This window comes from Diadema setosum, chromosome 5 (assembly GCF_964275005.1).
Source record: "Diadema setosum chromosome 5, eeDiaSeto1, whole genome shotgun sequence".
Taxonomy (NCBI): Eukaryota; Metazoa; Echinodermata; class Echinoidea; order Diadematoida; family Diadematidae; genus Diadema; species Diadema setosum.
The window spans coordinates 9,530,431-9,548,416 of record NC_092689.1 but is presented as its reverse complement, the minus strand read 5'-3'; the positions used below and the strand labels follow the sequence as shown (position 1 = coordinate 9,548,416).

At 35.2% G+C, this 17,986-nt stretch overlaps 1 protein-coding gene and 2 non-coding genes across 3 annotated transcripts in view; all 3 read left to right on the top strand.

Annotated features, from left to right (window-relative positions):
* Positions 1–10,205, top strand: part of LOC140229065 (anthrax toxin receptor 1-like) — a 44,291-nt gene extending 34,086 nt beyond the window's left edge. Inside the window, exons 12-15 of the mRNA XM_072309323.1 lie at positions 5,233–5,355; positions 7,362–7,502; positions 8,853–8,933; positions 9,609–10,205. Of these exons, the coding sequence (XP_072165424.1) occupies positions 5,233–5,355; positions 7,362–7,502; positions 8,853–8,933; positions 9,609–9,635 (372 nt within the window). The 3' untranslated portion in view covers positions 9,636–10,205. The remainder of the gene's footprint in view (positions 1–5,232; positions 5,356–7,361; positions 7,503–8,852; positions 8,934–9,608) is intronic.
* On the top strand, positions 2,378–2,539 carry LOC140229363 (U1 spliceosomal RNA). Its single transcript, XR_011901288.1, has one exon. It is a non-coding gene; the product is annotated as a U1 spliceosomal RNA (small nuclear RNA).
* On the top strand, positions 4,138–4,299 carry LOC140229359 (U1 spliceosomal RNA). Its single transcript, XR_011901285.1, has one exon. It is a non-coding gene; the product is annotated as a U1 spliceosomal RNA (small nuclear RNA).
* Positions 10,206–17,986: the final 7,781 nt, after the last annotated feature.

Sequence of the window (17,986 nt, the reverse complement as noted above, 5' to 3'; positions counted from 1 at the left end):
AGAGACCCAAAGGCCCGAATTCACGAAGGTGGTACAAATGAAACCATGGTTTAAGCCATGGACAAAAACCATGGAGCGCCAGGTGTCGCATGGAATATTTCGTTACGAAATCAGTCATTTCGTCGATGAAATGATTATTTTGTAACGAAATAACAACATTTTGTAACTAAATGAACATTTCGTCCACGAAATGATAATTTCGTTAACGAAGCGGTCATTTTGTCGACGAAATGACCAATTTCGTAGCGAAATATTCCGTGCGACACTTGGCGCTCCATGGTTTTCGTCCATGGTTTAAACCATGGTTTCATTTGTACCACCTTCGTGAATTCGGGCCAAAGGATCTAGTTATAGTCGCTGTTATCCATAGGTAAGGATTACAAGTTCTGGAGGCTTTGTTGTATTTTGGAAAATGATGATGAATCATGATTATAGTGACACTTTATCGCGCATCTTCTGCAGATTGCCCATAGCTTATAACTATCAGGTTTTTGAAAATGTGTTGAACTGAAAAAAAAAAAATCATATATAAAAAGAGAGTCTAGACAAGTTAGTTATTTTCTTTGGTGTGGTTTTATAGGTGTTGTGTTGTTAGCACGCTTGTGTACATAAGCTGACCCCGAGATCGACTAATTTCGTCAGCGAAAAATGAGGCATGTCATTATCTTCTCAGTGAAAATATATATTTTTTATTTTTTTTTATTAGAACAAATTAAAATCAATTACAACATTTACAACAATCATTAAATGATTTCCCTCAATTGATATCCCCATCCTCCCAAAAAAGCAAAGTGATGACTTAATATAAGTTTAATCAAAACAAAATTAAGTGATTTAGAAAATATTAGAAAATTTACAAAAAAATCATGTGTGTAATAGCTGGAATTATTAGTGACATTTATTTGAACATCATTTTGGGATATTTTGGAAAGGAGGGCTAGCCAAATAGGAATAACCTTTTCACACTCACAAAATAAGTGGACCATTGTTTCCTCACTTTAATCACAAAAAACACAATTAGGTGAATCACAATTAGGTGATTTAATCTTAAAAAGGAAATGATTTAGTGCAATAGCTTTATGAAAAATCTTAAAGGGATCGTATAGTTTTGATTGAGACCTAATTTCAGATTTCTAACATTTTTTGGTGAGATAATGAGACACCTCTTATGAAATATGAATTAACTGCTGCAAAATAAGAGTTTTTATAACACAGACTCTGCCAATTAGAGAAAGATTTCTAGTTCGCCAACAGTTTAAAGTTTGTTCCATTCTTTTTAATTTCTCCTTATAATTAAGATCATAAATTTGCAAAACACTCAGAGAAAAAACTACCCTGAACATTTAAATTTGAAACTTTCCATGTAACACCACGATTTATGTAAGGAAAAATTTGGTTACCTTTCTTAGACCCTATCCAGGCAGCTTCAGTTTTACTGAAGTAAATTGCAAACAGAAAAACGCCCAAAATTGTGCAAGGTTTCAAAAAGCTCAAAAAAGGAATTATCAGAACCATTTAAAAAACACACAGAATCATCAGCAAACAGTGAGATTTTAACTTCTTCATTTACAAGTGGGATACCTCTTATAGCATTGTTTTGTCGGACTGAAATTGCCATTATCTCTATCACAAGTAAAAACAAATATGGAGAAATCGGACAACCTTGACAAACTTGGGGGTCCATCGTCAACTTGACAATAACTTGTCTCGGACAACTATTATTGGTGTAGACCCCACCACTGCCTCCATTCCGATGATAAGAATCAGAACGTTGGAAGACTGATGTATATGTGGAATATCATGCGGAATATTCTTTGGGCTTCTAACGGTATAAGTCTTTCATTGATTTAAAAAAAAATTGTTCTCACTTTTGGAATAAACGAACCTAAGAAAAGAAAGAAACTTTTCTGGCTAATTTCTATACCAATACACGTCTACGGTTCACACACACATAAACCATGATGTACTGAACATTGTTCAGAGGAATTCAAGGATCCGTAGTGTATTGTCATCAAATAGATCATTTTTTATACAATATCTTCGGTGGGCAACTTGCCGTGACAACCGTGAAAGACACCGCCAACAAGCTACAATGGGCATGCGCGGTTCACTATTGTAATGAAAATGATATGCATACAAGGTTAGCTCATTTCGAAATCATGAACAGTATTCTGGTTCAAATAACATTATTAGTTGGGATTTCTTACGGCTAATGTGAAATATTATATAAGAACTGCGTCGATTTTTGTTTTGAACAGAAGAGATGAAAAGATGCTTTATGATTAGGTAGACAAGCTCGCAAGTAGAGTCTTCCATAATAACTATGCCTTGAAGTGGTTTGATAATGATTGGAGCGGCTTCTCCAGCAAATCAGAGCATACTTACCTGGCGCAGGAGTTGCGTTGATCAAGGAGGACGCGCTCCCAGGGCGAGGCTTGCCATTGCACTCCGGCTTGCTGAACCTTGCGATTCCCCCAAACGTGGGGAACTCGGGCGTATAATTTATGGTAGCGGGGATCTGCGTTCGCGCTATCCCCCACATTTAAATTTCAAAGAAAGATCCTGACAGATGTTGCTACAATCTTTCTGTCATTGGCTCAAGAATTGGAAACTAAACGTTATTTTCTCGTTTAATCAGGAAAATTTGTTTAAAAAAATCACATTGTGATCTGTAATGAAAAACATTAGCCAAAAATTCAAAGAGGAAATATATTACTGATCTGATTTTCGGACAAAGGATCTGTTTCGAAATGAATGACTGGGTCCTCAGTATTAATAGATTTTGATCTACCATGATATCATATAATATGATTAATACATGACGAACTCTCATGTGTTCTGTGGCCCAAATTATATATCACAATTTCCTTTACAAGATTGGATTTACTGAAAATGAGAGTTACTTTATTATTGTTTTGCTTGTTATTTCCGTTCGTAACATCGATAAAAAATAATGTACACGCATTAACAATGATACCAAAAACAGGTGAATTACTCAAACCTGCCTTTCTCGATGTGTATCAAATTCAACCTTGAAAACTACATGCGACTAATTCCTGACTTTCAAACTAGCCTAGTCTCTGGACGTTGATTGTTGTCCGCCAATATTACACCTGAAAGTCTTGGGTTATTTTCTTCTTTTTTTCAGTAGAAGGGAGCATTGATATAATCATTTCGGAATCATTTTCCATAGGGTAATCACCTCCCCTAGATATTGTTCGTGATCTGAAGAAGTCGCCGCTTACGATTCTCCTCGGTCCACTGTGAGCAAAGCGGCTGCATTGGTTGACGCGATGAGACTATAGCAGAGTTAATCCCCTGAGGAATTGTCCAGCCTTGCTTGTGTAAATAAACTTTCCTCGGCAGCGACTAAGCAAAATTATTTACACAAAGCATGCCATTGTCTTGCCGAAGTGATAATTAGTCAAAGTTGGATGTCCTTCGTCAACTTGACTATTTTAGCTTCCATTCTGGACCCCTTCACTACCCCACCCTAATAAGTAAATGAATTAGAGGACTAACGAAACATATAATCTTCGTTATATTGTTATCAGCAGCTATCTTATCCCATTCTCTTGATTTTAATGGGTTGAAGCTAACTCGGGAGATAGACCCCCTCGATTAATTACTATTACAAAGTGTACATGCATGTGAACGAGCAGTCTTAATTTCACCCAGTAGGCTGTGCGATACCATGTGTGTGTGTACGCGCGTGAATGGATTGTCATACCCACACACACACTTGGGGGCATTGCGGACGCAGGATCCTTTGTGTACGTGCGGGCTTTATTCATTGTACAGTGTACTACGTTTTGTGCTAAATCACGCATGCGTCGTATATTTATTCAAACAAGAACATGAATATGCATATTAGGTGTGTGATGTTTGGAAATAGGTCTGCAATATCAGCATTTCTGCATTATTGGCACATTTTCTACATCAATTTCATAGGATTAATGTGACAAAAAATTATCCTTAAATATGTTCGGATATTTTCGAGTCCTGGTTACCGAAAAAATGAAATTTATCAATGATATTAGTATAATTACTTATAAAGCTTGGTGGCTAATCTCTTCGATAACTGTGCCTTGATGTGCTTTGATAATGATCATATCATCATGCTCACAATTAGTAAGCATACTTACCTGGCGCAGGAGTTGCGTTGATCAAGAAGGACGCACTCCCAGGGCGAGGCTTGCCATTGCACTCCGGCTTGCTGAACCTTGCGATTCCCCCAAACGTGGGGAACTCGGGCGTATAATTTATGGTAGCGGGGATCTGCGTTCGCGCTATCCCCTACATCACAAAGATGACAAAGACAGAATTAAACCTATAGCTCCATTATCCACATAAACCCAGGTATACCATCTCATGTGAGATACACATCTCTACACATCTCATGTGTATTATCATTTAGGCTCTTCTTCGTTCAGGCCATCATATATAATTCATTCATTATACTCATATTTATCATGCTTCATACAAAGCACATATGTATGTGCTATTATATATTGCATATATATATATATATATATATAATAATTATATATATATTATATATTATATATAGTATTATATACAATAAAATGTTTCATAAAAACCATACAGATACCCAATTATAAAAAATAATGTATTGAACAAGAAAAAACAGGCACAGACATAAATTAGGAATACCTTCAGGGACATCCACACAATTTCAGTTATTTATACATTTAAAATAAACAAAAATCAGTATTTCAAACCTGCTATCCCCAACCCTCTCTTGCCCTTGTTTGTTAATATGTATGTGTACATAAGTATGTTTGTGTGTTTATATATATTTATACATATTATATATATATATAATTATATATACATATATATATGTATTATATATATATATATATATATGAAGGGTTTGTTTGCAAAAACCGATAAGTCCATTTTTGAAGATTTCGAAGTACGATCTCTGTCATAAAGTACAAAATAATACCTTTTAAATGATATATTGGTCACTACATATAAAGGTATATTTTTGAAGTTATGGTCAAAAGAAGCAAAAATTTTCTTATTTTCTTAATTTTTCTTGACCTTTAGTCGCAAATTATCTCCATTTGGCAAATATATATATATTATATACATATATATACATATATATATATATATATACATATAATATATATATGTATTTCTTTTTTTTTGTGTGTGTGTGTTCAGTCACTAAATTTACCACTATATATACACCTCGGACAGGTTGCAGTCAAGCCCCCTCCTCCACCGCCCGAACCTCCCGCATCCCCTAATTCGAAGAAGTGGCCCACAGTGGACGCATCCTACTACGGTGGAGGTGGTGTGGGAGGAATCAAGGCCATGAGGGTGAGTGCCTGTTGAAATATATATTCTATATATGCATATATAGGGCCTATGTATATATATATATATATATATATATATATATATATATATATATCAGTATATTATGGACTAAAATGTAACCTGTTACGCTCCTTAATGCCCCTAACTCAGTGTTCTACTCCCTTTTTCTTCATTTTACGATGGATAGCAAAATGCAACAGCGTAGTTTTTGTGACAAATGAACATATTATATAATTACACATTCTATAAAATCATGCTTAAAGCAGGAAAAAAGGAAAAGGAAATCGGTAGGAAAACATTGTAGGGAAGAATGAGCTTTACCATAATCATGGAATTGTGATGTATTGGCCCGTATCGAATGATACAATAGAAGCAGACTTTGTTTAAAGTAACCTTTTTTCTTAAGTAATATGATAATAATGACTGAATAAGTATTCGGCATCAAGACTACAAGATTTAATGAAAAAAACCCCCATAATTTTGTAATTTATGAAGTATATTACCATAGTATCAAAGCCTTAAATGCATCCTTGAATAAGGTAGTAATATGTTCTTTACTGAATATTAATTTCTATATTTATCTTAACTAAATAAAACAGTTTATCAAGTAATATCTTAAAAACAGAATATGTTGTATATTTTCTCCTAAAGCCAAATTGAAATGAATTGTGTATCACTTAGAAATAAAAATGAGTCTGATGTATCATATTTTTTTTTTTATATCACCTTCACAATTTGTTATCTATTTATTTTTAAGGACAAATTAATACATATTCTAGGGGAGACACTATGAAGAATTATTTGTTTTAAACATTTCATGCTTATTCCATCACAACCAAATGATGTTTTCAGTTCAGATGTATTAACCTTTTGCATTATTTCATCTTGCTTGGCTGATTTAAACAAGTCAACATGATATTTTGCGGGGCTTGTGCTAAGTATTCAGTGAAATAATTTTCAGAATGTATTCCAGATGTTCAGAATGCATTCCAGAGTCCCACATGGATGAAAGATGTGTAAAATTCTCCACAGCTTTCTATGTTAAACTCATGATACCTTGTGCATTTTTTTTTACAATTATTCTTTACAATAATCTTTAATCTTTCAAGAATTTAGTATCATTTATGTCAGTCAATTGACTACAGTGGTTCATATAATTTGCAGTTCTTATCTCTTGGTCGCTGAATCCATAATTCATAACATAATCTTTTATATTTTTATTGCATTGAGAATGCCTAGGATATTGTTAATGCATTTTTTTGTTTCTTACATTTTTTTATTGTTTAGATTTAAAAATTGATATATTTTCATCATAATATTATATTAATTTATGTATGACTTATTCATAACATATGCTTTATCTATATTTTTTTTTCAGTAAGTATTTCCAACCATTGCCATTACTTTAATTTATATCAATGCCATAATTGCAGCTACATTTCCTTTGTACACATAATATGAACTTCTCTGACTTGAAGTTAAATTGGGAAGAAAAAAGAAATATTGGTAAATGATCAAATAAATCATTGTAAAACATGCCATTGATTGGTCACAAGTTAATGATTGGTAATGTGTTAACAATCTTTACTCATAATTTGTTAGTCATTTTATCTAATGATAACTTGTTCAGACAGTGGTTTCAAACTAGCTACCTGTGTCAGGTTTGTGCAATTTATGTAATATTTTTACACATATAATAATTGTATAATATTTAGCTGTATTAAACATGTAATAATTTTCTTGTGTAAGTCACAATGCACATGAATTCAAGGATTTTCTTGTGTCCATTTAGATTCGACCAAGGCGACGTTGACTGAAAACTGAGCAATCATAGTGTCTTTGCTCCGATACCCTCTACTACTTAAGTGACACGTGTGGTGTTTCATGAACACCCTTGCATTTTTGAATGAAACATTCAGGCAGATATAATCCATCTCACCTCGAGTAACTTCCGTAACTGTTAACATGTGTATCCTTGGTCCTATGACGTATCGTATCCTGCGCAGGTGAACTGGGGTGAGAATGGCTGCACGGAGGCCGGTTCCCACTTAGAGAAGGCCAAGGGTGCCAAGACACTGGCAGTCAACGAAGAGGGCACTGACCTCCAGATCAGAGAAGGTCGGCCAGGGTGCCTTGAAAGCCTTAAGGTAAAAAAAAAAAGACAACCCTTAACCCTCCATGTGTCACAATTATTTCCTGTCCATGGTATAGGTATGTGGGTGAAGTTTTGGCACATTTGACCCATTGGCACAGAAAGGGCTAACTTGACTCTAAACTGTCACCCATGCTCACCAATTGTCATATCCACATTCTCATCTAATCAATACAGATATCCTTAAACTGTTAACCTTTAAGTTTTCTCTCACAGGAGTTATCCTTCGGGACAGTTATACATGTATTAACAATGTGATATGATAGCCCCCCCCCTTTCTTTGGGGGAGTGACAAATTGTATGCCATTTGTATAGTCCATGTTCTAGATTTCATTTCCTTAAGCCACTAAAATATTAAAATGAAGCATATCCAATTTCATATGATATTCCTTTGTTTTGTTATTTCACATGCTCCTTAAAGGACAAGTTCACCTTCATATACATGTGGATTGAATGAATGCAGCAATATTAATAGAACACATTAGCAAGAGTTTGAGGAAAATCGGGCAATCCGTTTAAGAGTTATGAATTTCTAAAGTTTCTACTCGGTCACTGCTGGATGAGAAGACTACTACAGCTTGTGATGTCATATGTGTACAACGATATAAAGAAAATTTAAGAAAATTCAACATTCTTTCATTTTTCTTGCATAATAAAAGAACACTTGACTTCCCACTTTCAGAAGGCAAGGGGGAAAAATATCACCCTTAGTACGTCAGTGATGAGTTGAGGAAATGTACACTTTTTTCAAAAAGTAGAATTTTGTGAAATTCTCTTTATTTTCCTCATAGTGTTGTACGCATGAGACATCATACACTGTAGTAGTTTTCTCATCCAGCAGTGACTGTGCAGATACGTTAAAAATTCATAACTTTTGAACGGATTGTCCGATTTCCCCCAAACTTTCACTGACGTGTTCTACTTATATTGCTACATTTACTCAATACACATGTACATGAAGGTGAACTTGTCCTTTAATCTATACATATGTATTCTTGTATCCTTTGTTTTAGTGTTGCCTAAAAAGTCACCGTAAATCAGACTGAATGCGTATTTAATCATATTGCAGTGGCAGATCCAGCGGGGGGCGTACTGGGTGCACGCCCCCTCTTTGTTATTTGTTAACACAAAAGAAATAAAAAGAAAAACACGGGGGGGGGGGGGGGGGGGCTCTTGCACCCCCCTTTAATTTTGTAAAGGCGCCTCCCCTTTATGGAAGTCCAGGATTCGCCCCTGAAACTGCCATACTGCACCCTTCCTGTCTGAAAGCACGCCATGTCGATATCATTACCCTGAAACTCATTGGTATCACCATAGCAACTTGGTATCATAATGTCTTCCACAGAGTAAGCTGGCGGCGTGCTTTGCTCCTGTGAAGTCATTGTACGACAGGATCTCAGTGATGAGACCAGCACCAGGAGACAAGGTAAGACAAGACAGACAAACTGAATTTAACAGACACACATGCACACAGAAAGACACCCAGACATAAAACTGCAGACACAAAAGTATTGGATTTTATGTACACTGTATTTGGCAAGTTGTGTGTGTATTTTTACAATGAACACATTGTGTGATTGCCTCTGGTGCTCCCTCCCTCTCTCTCTCTCTCTCTCTCTCTCTCTCTCTATATATATATATATATATAGGAGCTTTTTCTCTCACACTCATACAAAGAATATACACTTATTTTAATCTAATTCAGAATAATATCTTGGACACTCTGAAACAAAATACATGTATGACTATCCTTCATATGTGCATGTATTCAGGATGACTTTTCTTTATTTGGTACTACTTTCATAAGTGAAGCTGATTTTGTTGATCCTTGTGCCATTTCAACTAATTTTTGCCACTTTGTGTGAAACGCATGTATTTGAAAAATCAACATTATGTCATACTGTGACCCTACATATTCCGATGCACACACAGCACACGGATGTCACATACAAGTATTTCTATCTTGTGTTTTATGAGAATGAAATAAAGGATGCTGTGTAAGAAGATTGAACTTTGATTTATTATGTTTCATGATTTCCAAACACTTAACATTTCCACCCTTTCTCTTTCCTGCTTTTTTCTTTTATATAATGATCCACAGGGCAAGTGCTGTCGAATTCAGCGCTAATGATGACCTTTGACATCAAAATGACTACCGACATTCAGATGGACAACAATTTCTACTTTGCAATACTGATATACTCGATACATTCACAATTTTTCCACTCGTTGTACATATTTTTTAAAACTTGTGAAAATTTAGGTTGTATCAAGTAAGTAGGATATATACCTGTAGTGATGTTTTGAATCCAAACTTTGTACATTGCCCATAAAGGAGCTAGATTTTAATTAATAGGCAAAATTGAAGTGTTGATTGAAGGAAATATTGATAAACATTTCATTATATCATTAAATATTGGAGAACATGCATGGGTAGGTGTGAAAGTAGTGTGTGTATGTATATATTAAAATAAAAATCATATGAGGCGACAGTTGCAATTAGATCCTAGCAAGGCTATCCTATTACTTCAGACAAAAGAGAGCAAGTTACTTTTAAAGGGATGGTATAGTATTGGTGGAGATGAGGATTGGGCTTTTAACTTTTTGTGAGATACCAAGAAACCACTTATGAAATAATACAGAGCATACCTTTTTAAGAGGAATTCAAAGTTTATTAGATGAAAATTGGTTTTGGAATGGCTGAGACATCTACAAAGTAAAACAAAGCGATCCTAATAAAAGGTGGGTCCCACCTTTTTTCAGGATTGTACTGTTTTGGATATCTCAGCCACTTCAAAACCAATTTTCAGCAAATAAACACTGAATTCCTCTTTGATTTACAAGCTCTTTCATATTTCATAAGAGGTTTCTCATTATCTCACACACACACACACACACACACACACACACACACACACACACACACAAATGTTAGAAACCTGATGTTAGGTCTCAACCAAAACTATCATGATCCCTTTAACTCCTTGCAGAGGAATAGAGGTGACAGCAAATTCATCTCAATTTATCTTTACTTGTTCGACAATTTTAGGTTGCTGTACAAAATGTTGTATGAATAGATTTTGGCGATGTTGACTTAGCCATTCTTCAAAACACCGCTACCATGCTTACATGAAATTCATTTTTCAAAATGGAGATTGAATTTTTCATTTATTTTTGTGTGTGTGCGTAAACTAGAGGATAATAAAGATCAATTTGTATTTCCGCAGTGCACAAAAACAGATTGTGTGCATGTGAAATATCTGTCACTTTTAAACAAATTCTGTAGTATGTTGCATGCTGGATTCTTCAATAAAAGATTTTAGAGTACAATGTCCCTTTAATAGAACAGATACTGTATAACGAGGAATGTTCCTCATGTATTTTAATTTTGCGAATTTCGCAAGCGGCAACATTCGCGAAATTAAAATGCACGCGAAAGTTCTTGCCTGCAACAATGTGCATCTTATGACAGTGGTAAGTCGCAAAAATTTAATGTTGCGAGAAAGGCCGTCGGCTCCAATTCGTGAAATACTCATGCCGTGAATATATCGTGTTTTACAGTATGTTACAGCTTCATTCCATATCATATAATATGGTTGTCTCCATGAAAAAAATGGACAAATGCTCACTGTTGAGCACAAGTTTTAACTGTTTTTTGTTCATCTCCTGTGAAATCTACTGGTGTCAATGTACATATTTTATGTTTGTACAATCTCTATATGCACATTTCATTCCATACCACTAGAGTTTGTGAGGACGTCATATGATTCCAAATCTTCCATTCCGCATATTGCACCATGTCATCCATCAACGTATAAACTGTATACTGCACTTTCGTACAAACCTGCTAGTAGTGCTTTCAAGCCAAAGTTCATACATAGTACTCGGAATTATAACATGTTGCTGTTTGAGAGTATACTGTCTTTTGACAATTCTAGTTGTTGAGCTTTGCCAAGAGTGAGTTTGAGCACATTGCAACCAAAGCTATACAGTATATGTTGAGTTCTATTGGGTGCTGAGTAATAGGATATGCAAGTTATGTATATGTATATAATTAGTTGTACACTGTTTTGTGTAAAGTATACTATAATGTACCATGTGCCTCTGAACTACATTGAACATCTCTAAAGAAGTTTCATATAATTTCCATTTCAAAGCCAACTTTTTTATATTTTTTTAAAAAGCATTAATTGTAAAAAAAGGAAAACGTTTTTAATCAATAGGGAGTGACCATGCAAGTCATGTACTAAGTCACTCGCAAATAGCAATTAACGTTATAAGCACAACAAAAGGAATCAGTTGATCGCACTGTTGTTGTTGTATTTTTTTTCCCTATTCAACATCACTAGCTCTCATGCAATGGATGCCAATCATCTGGCTCTGTGGAATCATTTTCAAGCCCTAATAATTTGTTTGCCATATTTATATCTTGTTACACTTAATGGGAATGTTGGAATAAAACAATGAAATGTATTATTGATCTCATTGTTTGCATATCCCTTTCTCTGTTTGCACGAATGTGAGTCAACTTGATGAGTCTGTGGGTCATCAAGCAGAGTAAAAGCGCACGGATGGCCCATAATATGTGTGAATGGGGAACATTCCAAGTGGCATTACTGTGTGATGTCATACTTACACTTGACAGCTCACTCACTGAGAGTAGTAAAGACAGAAAATGAGAGACAATGAGTTTAAAAAAAAAGAAAGAAAAAAAAAAAGACAGCAACACTCTACTTCTTATAGAATACCAAAGACAGAGGGTATATTTACTGATAGATTTTATTGTAATATTCCTTTTTTCTTAATTCATTACTTTTACTATGTAACGTCCACAAGAGCATTTATACTGCATAAGCTGTTATTTTTGCACATGGATATTATCGCAAATGAGGAGGTCACAGGCATTTTTGTGAGATGTTGTTTACAAAATTGACACCGAGGCAATTGAACATGCACTATTACACTAGCGCATGGCAATATTTTTGCATGTTGTTAAAGGACAAGTCCACCTTCATATACATATGGATTAAGTGAATGCAACAATATTAGTAGAACACATCAGTGAAAGTTTGGGGAAAATCAGACAATCCATTCAAAAGTTATGAATTTTTAAAGCATCTGCCCAATCACTGCTGAATGAGGAGACTACTACAGTGTATGATGTCACATGCGTACAACGGTGTAAGGAAAATAAAAGGAAAATTTCACAAAACTTTGTTTTTTGAATAAAGTGCACATTTCTTCGACTCGTTACTAACATATGTTAGGGGAAATATTATTCCCCTTGCCTTCTGAAAGAGAGAAGTCGAGTGTTCTTTTGTTATGCAAGAAAAGTGAAAATATGTTGAATTTTCTTTATACTTTCTTTATATCGTTGTACTCATGTGACATCACAAGCTATAGTAGTCTCCTCATCCAGCCGTGACTGAGCAGAAACTTCAAAAATTCATAACTTTTGAATGGATTGTCCGATTTTCTTCAAACTCTCAGTGATGTGCTCTACTAATATTGCTGCATTCACTCAACCAACATGTCTATGAAGGTGAACTTGTCCTTTAAATTCGCAAAATTCACAAAAATTGAACCCTTACGAAAATTACAGCTTATGCAGTATTATTCACAGTCTAATAACCCTGGTAAGTAATGGAATGGTTCATTTGTTCCCATGACAAATTGAGCCCAAACATGCAATCTACAACTAGGCGAACAGATACTCTCATTACGTTGTCAATTGTCCATACCCCTTTTCAGCCAAGACAGTAATTGCTTGACAGCAATGTGCTTTACGGGGTTACATCATACACAAGGTACTTGCTCCCATTCAAACTGCAAGTGCCTGAATATGCTTACAGTTGAGCTTCAGTCTATGCCAAGCCCACAGGGTTAACACACAAACAAGATATCTCTATGAAGACTTCAATTCTGTATGCACACCCATTAAACACAGTAGAGACTAAACACCTCCAGTAAAACCAATTTCCTACAATACTTGTATATTGCGTATCTATGTCCCACATAGAAAATTGCATGCCCGGGGGCCATGAACACTGAAAAACCTCACTGGCATTAGTGTCCTGTTTCACGCCTGAAATTTAATGAATTCAAATGAATTATCAAAGGAAACAAAATGAAAGGCACTTTCCACATAGAAATAAACTACATTTTAACTTCTATTTGCTGCAAATGAAGTAATCTGTACAAATTAATCATCTATAATAGACAGATGCTCTGCAAGAGAGCTAGTCCCAGCTGAGACACCTTAAAAATCCAAATGAAACACATTATTATCAGAAGCTGGAAAATAATAATCTACATCATATGAGCTATGTTCAAACTATGTTTACATAATCAAACAAACAAACAAAGAAAGTTGACCTGGTCTTTTCAGAGAAACTTGGTCACTTCAAAGAAGAAGAAGAAGAAGAAGAAAAAAAAAACAACAACAAACATATTTAGTTGATTACATCTGTATAAGTTCACTACTCTTTGTGACCAATGACCAGCAATCAAAACACTATTCAAAAGTGTTCAGAACATGTAATAACCCTTAACCTGAAGTCAGAACATCCACATGCTGCACCATTTAAAATCTACTACAGTGTACCATCATAATGAATTTCTGGGGTTCCATTCTTTTTTTCATTTTTTTTCCCCTTCTAAATATTGACAAAATGAAGTTCCAAAATTGCTCATATGAGAATGACACAGAACAATATTCACCTTTGAACTATACCAAATGAAACAATGATCATCCCCTCAGAAAAAGGAGGAAACAAACAATCAAACAATGATGAAGAAGGATTGGCAGTCAGTGATAGGCAAATCTTGTGTCATACTCTTGTGACACTTGGATGGTGATGTGCCTTAAAACAGGCACCTTTTGTTATTCCTGCCTCCAAAATAATGACTAACATGCTGAAGAAAAAAAAAATCAAAGGTCTGGATTGGACATTGGTGGTAATACATGTACAGCCCATCTTGAGTTTACTAGTCACTTCGATATACTTCGTACACACTTCCTTGACAATGACCACTAGTAACTTAAAAAAAAGCAACAAAAAACTAACTACAACTGAAGCCCGAGTATCCTCTGACAGGTGTCTACTGGAAACGTGTGTTAAAGCAAAATAAGCTTGTCCTCAATGGGTTAACAAACTTTCATGCAGCAGCAGACTTAGTGTGTACTGTGCACTGCATCGTTTTCATGATCGATGTTTGAATAACGTTTTACGATTCTTTGACTCCAAAACATGGGGCAAACTGTCACTCTAGGTGTGAGGCTTGTAACATCTGTGCGGATGAGAACTACCATAAATTTGAATACATCACGAGCGAAAAACAAACAAATAACTCTTTCTCCAGCATTGCCATCTTGCAGTCACAAAGCAACACTAAGACTAAGAAGAAGCAGTAACAGTACTCTGTTACTACATTTCTCTGAAAGCCTATTCAAAGTTCTGAGACAAATATATTTCAGGGATACTTGAAGAAATCTATTTTCTTCCTGAAGTTCCCTGTTACGCTATTACATTGATCTTGTTTGATGTTCATACAAAATACAAAAAGTGAAAGCACTTCATATTCAATTCATAACAGATACCAATTGGGAATGTGCATTAGATTTGCTTGTGAAAGATGTGAAGATGAAACCACTGTTTAAAAAAAACACACAAAAAGACAAAAAACAAACAAATACACACACCCCAAAAAAGGAAAACAAAACAAACAAAATGGAGTTAACAGGATTTACGCATTTTTTTTTTTTTTTTCGTGCCCAACATAGGGCACACATACAATATAAAATAGTAGTAATATGTGTGTCTCTTGGAATTCGCCATGGTTCTGCAATTTACAAAGTTGAAGTTTGTAATATAATCAGTTAATTTCACTTTGTCAGAAGATAACGCTTCGAAACAACATGTCTCGGAAAATGTCAGAAACATCCATCTGATCACAAGAGAATGAGTTTTTCCTTTTTTTTAAAAGTATGTCACAATTTTTGGGCAATTACTATTTCGAAATCCTAAAACTAAAGTTTTTGACAATTTCCCCCAGAAAATTTCATTACTAAGAAGTAAAACCTTTTCCCCAAATTTGTCTCCCTCCCCCCTCCCGCCCCCTCTGCCCCCCCCCCCCCCACCCCACCCCAAAAATTCAGGAATGAGAGTATTCCAGTGGGTGGAAGACAGTACAGTACAGCATTGTAACACATCACAAAAAGTTTCATGCTGTGTTACAGTCCATGACAACTTCAACATACAGTTGTAAGCCTCGGCGAATAGCTACACTCAAGTCAAGAAGATAAATTTTTGTTTATAATCGAGAACAGAGCAGGTTCTGCCCTAGGTGTACAAGAGAAGTAGAAGGTACACTCACGAAAAAAAAAAAAAAAACCCTCTCACTTTCCAAGCAATGCTCCTCAGACAGAACACTGAGAAAGTACAATGCTGCACATGTTAGTTCATTGGTCCCACTGTTTTCTGTAACAGGATATAGCATCAACTACACACTTTACAGATGAAGATACAAGAATACATGCAATCTAAAGAAGACATGTTCACATACACACATACATACATGTACACCCAACACACCTTTGTGTGTACACTACACCAGCACGGAAAAACAGGTGGACAGTATGAGTAACAGACATGTAGCTTTATCTGCACCCAATACTTCTTGACAGTACACACAAGAATTGAGAGAGAAAAGGAGTGAATTAAAAAAAAAAAAAAAATCACTCAAGATATTAAAATTCAGATCCTACAGTTCTTCAATTTTCGAGCAGTGGGTCCAATAGATGCTTCCTTTGCATCAAATATTTTTTTTTTTTTTTTTTGGTGCCCAAAACATGCATGCTATTAATGGTCACAATGGTAAACATGCACCTACCTAAAGAAAAAGAGAAAATACAATTTGTCATACAAACACGTCACACAAATTCACTCATAATTCAGACGAATTTGCAACAGAAATATGCTGTCTGTATGTATCTACTTAATTATAAATTATGCTTTAAGTACACTTATCCCAAATCATCAACATACATTTGTATGTTCTCTTTATCTTCAAACATAACACTGATCAACAGGCTGCTCTACCGTGATCCCATTTTATAAAAGCATTAACTCCTCTCCCAAATGAACAAAAGGTATCAAGGCATTCAGCGCAATGTGGAAATCATGTAGAAAGAAATAAGAACACCGTTGGTTTACCCGCATACTGCCGGCAAATGTTCCCTTCTCTAGACACAAGTATTTGACTGCTCGGCATGTCCAGCTGAAGTGGTCATCTGAGGTGACTAAAAAAGTGCTTTTGCCAAGGACTGACAAGTTCAATACATTGGCCAGAGCAATTTGACCATTAGGGTACCTGTCAACACTGGTCACTTTTGCCTTCTTTGAAAGACCTCTGTTGACAGTTTGATGGAACATACATCTAACTTCAGAGAACACACACTCATGATTTCCGCATGATACTTTTACCCTCTGCCTGGGTCACTAAGTAATGCAAGCCCACAAGGCGATTTCATCAAAAGAAAGAAAGAAAGAAGAAAAAAAAAAGAAACACCAAGAATTAATGTGCAAATGCACATTTCATATAAAAGATCCACAGAGTAATATGGTATACCTACTTTACATCTTCACATTGTTTAATACAGCCAATGCAGCATGTAAAAATTCACTTGAATATATCATCACAATGATGTCATGCGTTTTCTCCAAATTTACAATGTGCTTTATATGTTCATCACTTTCACCACACTTAATAAAACTGCTGCTTGCTATTTATCAAGGCAGTTACTTTACACCACGGTACATACAGGAAATGTTTCATTGCACTAGAATCCCTTCTGTCATTTCACTCCCATCTTCTTTTTTTCTCTGCCAGAAAGCTTGCATTGTGCTCAATTAAGTATCAAAGCATCAGTCATCTTAAAAAAAAAGGACAAAAAAATAAACAATAAAGAAACAAACTCCAACCCTTAAGATTTAAATATGACAATGTATATAACACAGTTATGGGTGTTCTTTCTCCTCCATAGTATCAATTTAACATGCAAAGAGAGTTGTTTGAAAATAAGCCTCACAGCTTATCAGATTTCTAGTGCCATTTGAAGTGTTTTTTGGGCTCTTCATAATACAGAATGGGTGAGAAGGATCCTAACGAAGCAATCAGGAGAAAGTCAAATGTCAGGAGGTAGCTGTTAGTGGAAAAATGAGCAAAGATAGTGTTGCTCAGACAAGATAATGTTAGTTGGTCACTTCCAAGAAACTTGGTCACTTCAACCAAACTTAAGTCACTTTAAAAAACTTAGTCACTTCAAAAGGGGAAAAAAAACAAGAAACAGTTGGTTACACATGTTAAAGTTTGCAACCCTTTAAAGAAACTCTCTCACTTCAGAGAGAGAAAAAAAGATACCAGTTGGTTACACACGACTATTAGTTCACAACTTCGTGATCTTTGACCAAAAAATCA